This window comes from Coregonus lavaretus (genome assembly GCF_964263955.1).
Source record: "Coregonus lavaretus genome assembly, chromosome: 38".
Classification (NCBI taxonomy): Eukaryota; Metazoa; Chordata; class Actinopteri; order Salmoniformes; family Salmonidae; genus Coregonus; species Coregonus lavaretus.
Genome location: NC_140025.1, coordinates 16152022 through 16164597, shown reverse-complemented (window position 1 = coordinate 16164597; position 12576 = coordinate 16152022). Strand labels below are relative to the sequence as shown.

At 46.8% G+C, this 12576-nt stretch overlaps 1 protein-coding gene across 2 annotated transcripts in view; it reads left to right on the top strand.

Moving 5' to 3' along the window:
- Positions 1 to 12576, top strand: part of LOC311111971 (amyloid-beta A4 protein-like) — a 40927-nt gene that overhangs the window by 23405 nt on the left and 4946 nt on the right. The window contains exons 3-12 of one of the 2 annotated variants that reach the window (XM_084154916.1): positions 1418 to 1547; positions 1773 to 1885; positions 3492 to 3676; positions 4180 to 4481; positions 5150 to 5317; positions 8173 to 8306; positions 8552 to 8626; positions 8886 to 9035; positions 9384 to 9512; positions 9919 to 10018. In XM_084154916.1, the coding sequence (XP_084011042.1) occupies positions 1418 to 1547; positions 1773 to 1885; positions 3492 to 3676; positions 4180 to 4481; positions 5150 to 5317; positions 8173 to 8306; positions 8552 to 8626; positions 8886 to 9035; positions 9384 to 9512; positions 9919 to 10018 (1486 nt within the window). Of the gene's footprint in view, positions 1 to 1417; positions 1548 to 1772; positions 1886 to 3491; positions 3677 to 4179; positions 4482 to 5149; positions 5318 to 8172; positions 8307 to 8551; positions 8627 to 8876; positions 9036 to 9383; positions 9513 to 9918; positions 10019 to 12576 lie in introns of both variants that reach the window. The other variant, XM_084154915.1, reaches the window with a different exon arrangement.

Below are 12576 nucleotides of genomic sequence, written 5' to 3'. Positions count from 1 at the left end.
CAATAATGGCACTCTCCGAGAAATTCCAACATGCGTATAATGCACATGTACATGTATGAAATAGGACAAATGTAAGCACCCACCTTATTATTAGTAGTAGTAGTATTCTGGCGTTGAAAGCGCCATGCTCTACCAACTAAGCTACAGAGGAAGCTACTTTAATGTCCATTTTATTTTGTTAGGTCACCATACTAAATACACATTTACGTCATTTAGCAGACCCTCTGATCCAGAGCGACTTACAGTAGTGAGTGCATACATTTTCATATTTGTTCGTACTGTTTCCCCGTGGGATTCGAACCCACAACCCTGGTGTTGCAAGTGCCATGTTCTACCAACTGAGCCACACGGGACCTATACGCTGTCAATACACTATAATACAAAATGCAATGCAAAAATACTGGAATGTGAGAACACACATGGGGGAGAAGGGACAAGGAGGGGAATGAGAGAGGGATGTATCGGCATCCTGCAGTACTCGTAGGAGGAGAGGGAGGAGAGAAGAGAAGGAGGGAGTAGAAAGGGTGGCTTTGGCATCAACCAGGACTGCCCGGAGGTAGGAGGAGAAGGGGGGGATAGAGGCATGTATCAAGAGCTACGTATTGCCAGGAGCTAGGGGGAACGGAAGGTGGTAGCGTTAGGGGGAGGGAGGAGCTAAAGGAGAAGGATCAAGAGCCAAATCGGCACCCTGCAATATTGCCCGGGGGGGGGGGGGAGCGAGAGAGAGAGGACATGGCGGAAGAGAGAGGGAGTAGGGAAGAAGAGACATGTACTGCCAGGTGGTAGGGTTAGGGAGAAGGGCGAGAGGGAGGGTTCAAGCTCAAGTAAATGTAATTAATTTACATGGCACAATACAGTTGAACTCTGAATTGTTTGATGAATAAATTAAAAAAACTAAAGGGAGGGAGGGAGAGAAAGAGACATCAGAAAGGAATGTGCATAGAGAGGAGTTGGAGAGTAGTGCTGTTGTTAAAATGGAGATTGAGAAGAATTGGGTCAGGGAAACGGTGGATAAATGATAAACCAATTTAAAGGCAGGAAAGGAGGGGTGGAGTGAGTTAGTGAAGTAATTGGATGAGAGGAGCGAAACAGAGAAGTAATACTTGGAGAGGTGGATTAGAGAAGAACCGAGAACAATGAACAGAGGGGGAGGGGGATATAGAGAGAGGGGGAGAGAGTAAGAAAGAGAGAGGGCTGTGACCGGATGGTAGGGACAGATGGGAGGATGTGGATGAACAGTGATTGGGAGAGAGCGAAAGAGAGAGTGCTCACCACCCTGTGAACGGATGGTGGGACAGATGGGTGATGATGTGGAAGAGAGGGAGAGATCAATCATAGATAGAAAATGGGATGGGGGGGTGAAAGGAGATGATGATGATGATGATGATAGACAGACACCGTCTTTCTTCTCTCCCAGGTGTACCCTGAGCTGCAGATCACCAATGTGGTGGAGGCCAACCAGCCAGTCAGCATCCAGAACTGGTGCAAGAAGGGCCGCAAGCAGTGCCGCAGTCACCTGCACATCGTGGTGCCCTACCGATGCCTAGGTACAAATGCACTGTGTGTGGGGGGGGTGGGGGGAGGCCTGTGTGCATAGGGGGTGTGTGGGTGGGGTCGACGGTTCACACGTGTGTGTGTGTGTATGGAGATGAAATGTATGTGTGCTTTTGTCCTATTTGAATTAGTAAAAAGTGGTTATTTTGTTGTTGGCTGTTGTTTTTTATTTGTTCTTATGTCTGTGTATTAATTGGCTCTGTCTGTGTATGTTGCAGTGGGGGAGTTTGTCAGTGATGCCCTGCTGGTTCCTGATAAGTGCAAGTTCCTGCACCAGGAGCGCATGGACATGTGTGAGAGCCACCTGCACTGGCACACCGTGGCCAAAGAGGTGAGACCACGCACACACACATACATGCTACATATTTTACAGAATGCCACTCCATCCGCAGTAGGGGCAGGGGCGCACCCAAAAGTGTTGACCCTCTGTGTATGTCTGTTTTTATTATTTTACCCTGTAAGACAAACTTTATCTATCTTAGTTGGATACATCTTGAGTACTTACTAGTTCATGTAGGCCATATACTATCCACCATATACACCCACCCTAAAGTGCATAAAACAACAAATCTATGAAATGATTGTATAGTAATACACTATATATACAAAAGTATGTGGAAACCCCATTAAATTAGTGGATTCGGCTAGTTCAGCCACAGTCGTTGCTGACAGGTGTATAAAATCGAGCATACAGGCATGCAATCTCCATAGACAAACATTGGCCTTAGAATGGCCTTAATGAAGAGCTCAGTGACTTTCAACGTGGCACCGTCATAAGATGCCACCTTTGCAACAAATCAGTTTGTCAAATTTCTGCCCTGCTAGAGCTGCCCCGGTCAACTATAAGTGCTGTTATTGTGAAGTGGAAACGTCTAGGAGCAACAATGGCTCAGCCGCAAAGTTGTAGGCCACACAAGCTCACAGAACAGGACCGCCGAGTGCTGAAGCGCATAGCGCGTAAAAATCATCTGTCCTTGGTTGCAACACTCACTACCGAGTTCCAAACTGCCTTTGGAAGCAATGTCAGCACAACAACTGTTCGTCAGGAGCTTCATGAAATGGGTTTCCATGGCCAAGCAGCCGCACATAAGCCTAAGATCACCATGCGCAATGCCAAGCGTTGGCTGGAGTGGTGTAAAGCTCGCCGCCATTGGACTCTGGAGCAGTGGAAACACGTTCTCTTGAGTAATGAATCAAGCTTCACCATCTGGCAGCCCAACGGACGAATCTGGGTTTGGCGGATGCCAGGAGAACGCTACCTGCCCCAATACATAGTACCAACTGTAAAGTTTGGTGGAGGAGGAATAATGGTCTGTGGCTGTTTTTCATGGTTCGGGCTAGGCCCCTTAGTTCTAGACGATTCTGTGCTTCCAACTTTGTGGCAACAGTTTGGGGAAGGCCCTTTCCTGTTTCAGCATGACAATGCCCCCGTGCACAAAGCGAGGTCCATACAGAAATGGTTTGTCGAGATAGGCGTGGAAGAACTTGACTTGCCTGCATAGAGCCCTGACCTCAACCCCATCGAACACCTTTGGGATGAATTGGAACGTTGACTGTGAGCCCGACCTCACTAATGCTGTTGTGGCTGAATGGAAGCAAGTCCCAGCAGCAATGTTCCAACATCTAGTGGAAAGCCTTCCCAGAAGAGTGGATGCTGTTAAAGCAGCAAAGGGGGGACCAACTCCATATTAAAGCCCATGATTTTGGAATGAGATTTTCGACGAGCAGGTGTCCACTTACTTTTGGTCATGTAGTGTATAATAAACAAAACCTGGATCAATTATGTCAGAGTAGGAGTGCTGATTTAGGATCAGTTTAGCCTTTTAGATCACCATGAATAGAATGACATGGACAGGGGGGAACTGATCCTAGATCAGCACTCCTACTCTTGATACATGCAGCCCTTGATTTAACTGCCCCATCCCTCTCTCACCCAGTCCTGCGGAGACCGCACCTTGAATCTCCACGACTACGGGATGCTGTTGCCGTGCGGCATCGACCGTTTCCGGGGGGTGGAGTTTGTGTGCTGTCCGTCAGACAGGGAGACCGACAGCACTGAGCAGGACGAGGATGACTCAGACGTGTGGTGGGGAGGAGCCGAGACTGACTACACTGACAACAGGTACACACCCACACACAGGAGCTCATACAGTACTCACTTAGATTCATACTTATACTAACCTCGTCCTCAGGCTATTGTGTACAGTGCATATCAGCCTGGGATATCAATGATTCAAAGTTGGCCTTAGTGGGAGAGACCATAGAATTCTATGGGAGTGAGTAAAGTATTTATCATTTTAAAAAAATCGAATCACACGACTGCGAGGCGGAACGTAAACTGAGGTGCGCCAAGACACATACGGGGAGGGCTAGGGGGAAGGTCTTTCCGGTCTTTCTGTATTGGCTAACGACGGCCATGTTTGACGCGCTGGTCCACCAGACTCTTTGCCCATTTGGGCGGAAGTGTCTGGGAACAAGATTATACTTATACTAGCACTCACACACATACAGTACACACACTCATAACAACATTACTCACACACATCCTCACTATCCCTCACTCCCTCCCTCCCTCCCTCCCTCCCTCTCTCCCTCCCTCCCTCCCTCCCTCCCTCTCTCTCTCAGTATGGCCAGGGGGGCTGTAGAGCTAGCTGGATCCGTGCCCCAGCAGCAACAACAGGAGGAAGAGGAGGAGGAGACAGAGGAGACAGCCCCTGCCTTGGTAGAGGAAGATGATGAGGATGTGGAAGAGGAAGAGGAGGAGGAGCAGGAGGTGGTGGATAATGACCAGGATGGAGACGGGGACGAGGACGAGGAGGATGATGACGTCATTGACGAGCGCGACGATAGCGAACCCACCACCAACATCGCTATGACTACCACCACCACTACTACTACCACCGAGTCTGTGGAGGAAGTGGTCAGAGGTGAGAGGGACTGGGAGGACCAGGGGCCATGTGTGTGTACATCATTTACTGTGCATTTACTCTGCTTGTCTATTTAAAGGTTGAGTGAGTGTATGCAGGGGTGGAATTGGGGGGGGGGAGCCAATCTAGAAACTCACCACTGTAAATCAGTAGGAATTCAGCTAAATCTCCATCCCCACCATTCATTTACAGTGAAATGCTTACTTACAAGCCCTTAACCAATAATGTAGTTTTAATAAAACAATGCAAATAGTCCGGGTAGCCATGATTAGCTGTTCAGGAGTCTTATGGCTTGGGGGTAGAAGCTGTTAAGAAGCCTTTTGGACCTAGACTTGGCACTCCGGTACTGCTTGCCGTGCGGTAGCAGAGAGAACAGTCTATGACTAGGGTGGCTGGAGTCTTTGCCCCCCATATTTCACCCGAGTGTATGACATTACAGTAGTGTGTGTGTGTAAGTTCACACACCATTGGAATGCTCACGCCTGTACGATTATAAGTATGTGTTCCAAATGGCACCCTATTCCCTATATAGTCCACTACTTTTTGACCAGGGCCCATCGTGCACTACTTTTGACCAGATCCCTATGTAGGGAATAGGCCGGGTGCCATTTGGGACTCACCCTATGTGTGTGTGTGTGTGCTGACGGCTCATCGTCCCCCCCCACCAGAGGTGTGTTGGGCGAATGCGGAGACGGGCCCATGCCGTGCCATGCTTGCACGCTGGTACTTTGTCCGCGAGGAGGGCCGCTGTGCCCAGTTCATCTATGGCGGCTGCGGGGGCAACCGCAATAACTTTGAGTCGGAGGAGTACTGCCTGTCTGTCTGCAGCACCGTCAGTAAGTCAGTCACACAGACAGCGTCCTGTCTACCTGTCTGTCTGCGTGTCCACGTCTGAAAGCTAGCCTCTGTCGTTAGCCCTCTGGCTAGCTAGATGCTAACCACGCTAATACTACTTCACGCTACATGCTAACCTCTGGTCTCACTAACCACCACTTGTACTGCCTGTCTGTCTGCTGCACTGTTAGTAAGTCAGTCACACAGACTACCTGTCTGTCTGCGTGTAGTGTCCATGCCGGCTAGTTACCGTTTGGCTAACCGTCTGACTAGCTAGCTCTTTACCACGCTAGTTCGCGCTAACCTGTGGTCTCACTTAACTACCCCTTGTTGTACTGCCTGTCTGTCTGCAGCATATTCAGTAAGTCAGTCACACGGACAGCATAGCATCCTGCCTAACTGTCTGTCTGCGTGTAGCACTGTTAAGTGTCCACGTCTGCTAGCTAGTGTCTGGTTAACCGTCTGGCTAGCATATGGCCCTAGCCGTCTTGCTACCTTGGTGCTAACTACACTAACCATGTCCGCTAGCCGTTAACCATGCTTGCTAACCACTCTGGTCTCACTAACCACCACTCGTTGTGTGTTTACTGTAGGCTTGGGCGATATACCGTATACCGGGGTATTTCGAAATACAGACGGTATGATTTTCAATACCGTTAAAAATAATACATGTATATACTTTTCTTTGGTGGGGGGGGGCACTGCTTAAGTTAAGTGTAAATATAACAAATCTAAGATGTGTCAAATGTTATCCGGTTTGCTAACTTGCTGGATAAGGGGCTAGATGTCAAGATCAAGCTTCTTGGTTACAGCAGAGACATTCAATCCCCTCCTGGATAAAGACCCCTGTTACCTAAATTGTTTTGTGTGTTGCTTTTTTAAATTTTTAAATAGCGCCCCTTGTGTGCATATTCGGTAATACCATATACCCCGGTATGGTACAGAAACGGTATGACTATGAAAATCTAGATACCGCCCACCCCTAGTTTACTGTAAACATGGACGAATACATTCACACACACACTTATCCTTTAACCTGTTTGTGGGTTTTAGAAGACACTAAAACGAGTGATTTCACCTGTTTTTCCACTGATTCCGTATGAGCGAACACCTGTGTGTGTGTGTGTGCGCGTGCCATATAGGGAAGGCAAATGTTTCTCTCTCACACTGATTTGAGTGTTGTGTGAGGCAGTGAACTGACAGTCGTGTGTGTGTGAACGAGAGCATATGATCCAACCAGCGATGGTTCACTCTCGCTCCCTCCCTCCCTCCCCCTACTTTCTTTCTGTATACAGTGTCTTCTCTCTCACACTCCCTCTTTCTCTCACTAATCCTGTCTTTCACTCCATCTCACCTCCTCTGTAGCAGCCTCTGAAATTCTGTGTGTGTGTGTGCGAGCGTGTGTGAGATTTCTACTTGGTTGAGCAGAGCTGTGAAAGACAGTTCTGTAGTATGGGAACGAGACTACAGCTTGTGTTTACACCAACTAGCAACCCTCTGTGTCCAATGCGCCTCGCACCCTCACCTTTCACACGGTCATTTAGCGGTTACTGCATGATCAACAAGCGGTCACAGTGGGGTCAAAGCCAAGGGGTCACACTGCGGTCAGAACTAAAGATAGGACTCCCTTGTTTAGGCTTAGCTTGTTTGACCGTATCAATTAATTACATCATGACCACATAGACCGGACCCAGAGCAGAGTCCAAGTTAGAATTGTATTAATGGTTCTGCTTTGTTCGGATCACAAAATGCTCTTGGTTGTTTTGGGACTATTGAGTGTCTGTGAAATTAAGTCGTGCTAATCTCTGAGACAAACTATAACAAAAAACAAGCTTCACATGACACGCACACAGGTTCCAAAGTATCACATCAACGCTTCCTTATTCATTTATGTATTCATGTAAGAAATAATAAATGTATGCAGTTCAGTGTTTAATCAAGGACTCTGATGATGATAAATACAGTATGTCACATAATGTGATATACATAACATACACACACACACACACACACACTTTAGCCGGAGGATATTTTACAACATCATTACGCTCAGAATATTACATAAATGAAAGCGATTTACTTTTTAATGTCAAACCGATAGATACAGGTCATGCAAGGTATCCCAGCCTTAAGGCATAACAGCTTTTTAGTAGGTTCTTCTGTAGTAGAATAAATGGGGGAATTGATAAAGTAACTCTATTCTAGAGAGGATTCTAATCAAACATCTAAATGACTTGGAGTGTCTATGGCAGTCGCATTAATGGAAGAGACTATGTTGAAAGAATTCTGGTAACTTATATTCTGGTAACCAAAATACCAAGGTTTTGCAGAATTCACAGTTGGAAGATTCCTGGAATCAGGAGGGAATAAGCAGGAAATCTGGAATCCTCCAACCAGGACACACACAGAGACACCAGCCACCCTTCAAACGCACACTTCTCTGCTTTTTCACTCTGTCTGTATTGTTTACTCTCGTTCACTCACTCGATGAATCACTAACCAACCTGTTGTTACTAACACTAATATTATTAATCATCTCGCTTTAGTGTCTGCTGTTATGGACCTACATGGTGTTGGTAGTTTGGATCTTCTGTCTTTTTACTTTGTTTATTGGTGTTATATTACTGCCTCCGGATCCTTATTTCAATCAAATCAAATAATCTGAAAGCACTTATCGTAAGTCACTCTGGATAAAATGGTCTGGATTTTGAGGAGGAAAGCAATGTAAGAAGAAACATAGAAAAAGGGATGCGGGGGAGGTGAAGGAAAGATGGGGTTATCTGAAGACCAGGTTGTAAGAGTAATTTTCTCAATTTCTCTCCATCTCATCCCCATCTCTCCCCCCTCCACCACCCAGTGCCCACCGCCACCCCCAGCCCTCCCGATGCCGTGGACCGTTACCTGGAGACGCCCGGGGATGACAACGAACACGCCCACTTTGCCAAGGCCAAGGAGAGTCTGGAGGCCAAACACCGCGAGAGGATGTCACAGGTAGGAGAGAGGAAGAGAGAAGGGCAGAGGAGGGAGGGGCAAAGGGGGACGGAGGGGGTGAAGAGGGGGGGAGAGAGGAAGGGGGGAGGGAGGATGGAGAAGGGGTGAGGTTGGGGAGGGTGGAGAGAGAAGGAAGCAAAGACACTGTTGAGGTGAAAATACCATGTATGAACGTAGCCACAGGGAAGGAAGGGTAGGGAGGGGAAGGGGTTAGATACAGCAGTAACCTGTCTTTCTTCTTGTAGGTGATGAGGGAGTGGGAGGAGGCAGAGAGGGAGGCCAAGAGTCTACCTCGTGCTGATAAGAAGGCTGTCATCCAGGTCAGACACAAAGGATACTCAAACATATTAATAAATGCTAAATCAGCGACTGTCAATGTCATAGGTGTGTGTCTTGAGTGTAGGAGCTGAATATTTGAAAATAGCGTGGTGGTAGGGACTCTGTCTATAATTTAATTTGTGTGTGTATCATATACTGTATATAAGTGTGTCTTATCATGAATGTATCATGTGTATTACATTTGTGTGTCATGTTGCATAGTATAATAATGTGTGTGTGTGTATCACACAGCGTTTCCAGGAGAAGGTTGAGGCCCTGGAGCAGGAGGCAGCCAGTGAGAGGCAGCAGCTGGTTGAGACCCACATGGCCCGGGTCGAGGCCCTGCTCAATGACCGCCGCCGCCTGGCCCTGGAGAGCTACCTGACCTCCCTGCAGGCCGAACCACCCAGGGTAGATAGAGAGTACATAGTAACAGAGTATAACACACACACAGGTAGAGAGTACACACACACACACACACACACACACACAGGTAGAGAGTACAGACATACACACATTGTTGCCTGGCCCTGTAGAGCCACCTAACCGCCCTGCAGGCCCAGCCACCCAGGGTAGGGACACATACACACTATGCAGACATATACAGACACATACAGTACATATGGATCATCCTACCATAGTCCTACTCCTCCCACACACAGACCAACGTTCTGACTCTCTCTCGCTCTCTCCCTTTTTTCCCTTTCTTCTTCTCTCTCTCCCTCTACCCCCCCCCCCCCCCCCCCCCTTTCTCTCTAGCCTCGTCATGTGTTCAGCCTATTGAAGAAGTATGTCCGTGCAGAACAGAAGGACAGACAGCACACCCTTAAACACTTTGAGCACGTCCGCATGGTCGACCCCAAGAAGGCCGCACAGATCCGACCCCAGGTAATAAGCCCACTAAGCCCACATTTTAAAGTATTTTACGCGGTGACAGTGATTTTGTTGTCATTCTCATGAAGGCCATTGAAGGCCGAAACAATTTGATTTGAACGAATTAGATAAATAATTATATTTATTGATGCTCTTATTACTTTTTGTATGCACCTCGTCTCACATTGGTTGAGTGCCTTCTACTCCTCTCCAGTGCAGAAACAACAAAATATTTGCCATTTGTACCAAATAAAATAATAAACCTAGAAACAACATTTCTCATCCACCACCAAGCCCAAACATGCTCACACGCACAAACACCAATACACCTCTGAAGGGTATTTTGGTAACCTCCTGACATGTACAGTGTATGGCTCACAGAAGATAGCTTGTATTAAATAGCATTCAAATGTACTTGTAGGTACTGACCCACCTGCGTGTGATTGAGGAGAGGATGAACCAGTCCCTGGGTCTGCTCTACAAGGTGCCGGGAGTGGCCGACGACATCCAGGACCAAGTTGGTGAGTGTTATTTTCAGTCTCATCTCTCCTTTAATTAAGCAGGTAAAGGTTGACCAGGTCTGTGTGCAAGCATTAACTGATATGAACCAGTAACCTTCCCTCATCCACACTGTCACCAAGCACTATCCATAGTTTATATCCACAAAACCCTCATCCACTTTTACTGTCATTCATGATACAGATAATCATATACAGTGGGGAGAACAAGTATTTGATACACTGCCGATTTTGCAGGTTTTCCTACTTACAAAGCATGTAGAGCTCTGTAATTTTTATCATAGGTACACTTCAACTGTGAGAGACGGAATCTAAAACAAAAATCCAGAAAATCACATTGTATGATTTTTAAGTTAATAATTTGCATTTTATTGCATGACATAAGTATTTGATACATCAGAAAAGCATAACTTAATATTTGGTACAGAAACCTTTGTTTGCAATTAAAGAGATCATACGTTTCCTGTAGGTCTTGACCAGGTTTGCACACACTGCAGCAGGGATTTTGGCCCACTCCTCCATACAGACCTTCTCCAGATCTGTCGCTGGGCAATACGGACTTTCAGCTCCCTCCAAAATGTTCTATTGGGTTCAGGTCTGGAGACTGGCTAGGCCACTCCAGGACCTTGAGATGCTTCTTACGGAGCCACTCCTTAGTTGCCCTGGCTGTGTGTTTCGGGTCGTTGTCATGCTGGAAGACCCAGCCACGACCCATCTTCAATGCTCTTACTAAGGGAAGGAGGTTGTTGGCCAAGATCTCGCGATACATCCATCCTCCCCTCAATACGGTGCAGTCGTCCTGTCCCCTTTGCAGAAAAGCATCCCCAAAGAATGATGTTTCCACCTCCATGCTTCACGGTTGGGATGGTGTTCTTGGGGTTGTACTCATCCTTCTTCTTCCTCCAAACACGGCGAGTGGAGTTTAGACCAAAAAGTTATATTCTTGTCTCATCAGACCACATGACCTTCTCCCATTCCTCCTCTGGATCATCCAGATGGTCATTGGCAAACTTCTTACGGGCCTGGATATGCGCTGGCTTGAGCAGGGGGACCTTGCGTGCGCTGCAGGATTTTAATCCATGACGGCGTAGTGTGTTACTAATGGTTTTCTTTGAGACTGTGGTCCCAGCTCTCTTCAGGTCATTGACCAGGTCCTGCCGTGTATTTCTGGGCTGATCCCTCACCTTCCTCATGATCATTGATGCCCCATGAGGTGAGATCTTGCATGGAGCCCCAGACCGAGGGTGATTGACCGTCATCTTGAACTTCTTCCATTTTCTAATAATTGCGCCAACAGTTGTTGCCTTCTCACCAAGCTGTTTGCCTATTGTCCTGTAGCCCATCCCAGCCTTGTGCAGGTCTACAATTGTATCCCTGATGTCCTTACACAGCTCTCTGGTCTTGGCCATTGTGGAGAGGTTGGAGTCTGTTTGATTGAGTGTGTGGACAGGTGTCTTTTATACAGGTAACGAGTTCAAACAGGTGCAGTTAATACAGGTAATGAGTGGAGAACAGGAGGGCTTCTTAAAGAAAAATGAACAGGTCTGTGAGAGCTGGAATTCTTACTGGTTGGTAGGTGATCAAATACTTATGTCATGCAATAAAATGCAAATTCATTACTTAAAAATCATACAATGTGATTTTCTGGATTTTTGTTTTAGAATCCGTCTCTCACAGTTGAAGTGTACCTATGATAAAAATTACAGACCTCTACATGCTTTGTAAGTAGGAAAACCTGCAAAATCGGCAGTGTATCAAATACTTGTTCTCCCCACTGTAACATCATGACATCCCTCAATTCTCTCCTCCATCAAATCAATAACTATAACCTCTCCCTCCCTTCTCCTTCTCCTTCCCACTCCCTCCCTCACTCTGTCTGTGTTTGTCTGGGTCTTGAGTTGTGTGCGTCACCGAGCCATCTGTGTCTGAGTCAATCTCAGACTCTGTCTAGTTTCCCCTCCTCTCAGGCTGCTCCCCTGCCCTCTGTGCACACACACACCACCTCCCAGCAACACAGACATTGGTTTGCTTTTCTCCTGTATTTAAAACAAATGAGAACAGAGAGCGACCTTGTGTTTCAAAGTGAAGTGCATGCTATGGGCCCTAGTCAAAAGCAGTGCACTATATAGGGAATAGGGTGACATTTGGGACGCACACTTTAAGTCAATACGCGTTACACACTCCTTTGGAATGTAATGGCATTGCCCATATTACCTTTTTGGCCTCTCACACATAGTGTGTGTCCCAAATGGCACCATTTTCCCTTTATAGCGTACTACTTTGGACCAGGGCCCATAGTGTACCTACAGTGCCTTGCAAACGTATTCATCCCCCTTGGCGTTGTTCCTATTTTGTTGCATTACAACCTGTAATTTAAATGGATTTTTATTTGGATTTCATGTAATGGACATACACAAAATAGTCCAAATTGGTGAAGTGGAATTAAAAAAATAACTGGTTTCAAAAAATTCTAAAAAAATAAATAACGGAAAAGTGGTGCGTGCATATGTATTCACCCCCTTTGCTATGAAGCCCCTAAATAAGATCTGGTGCAACCAATT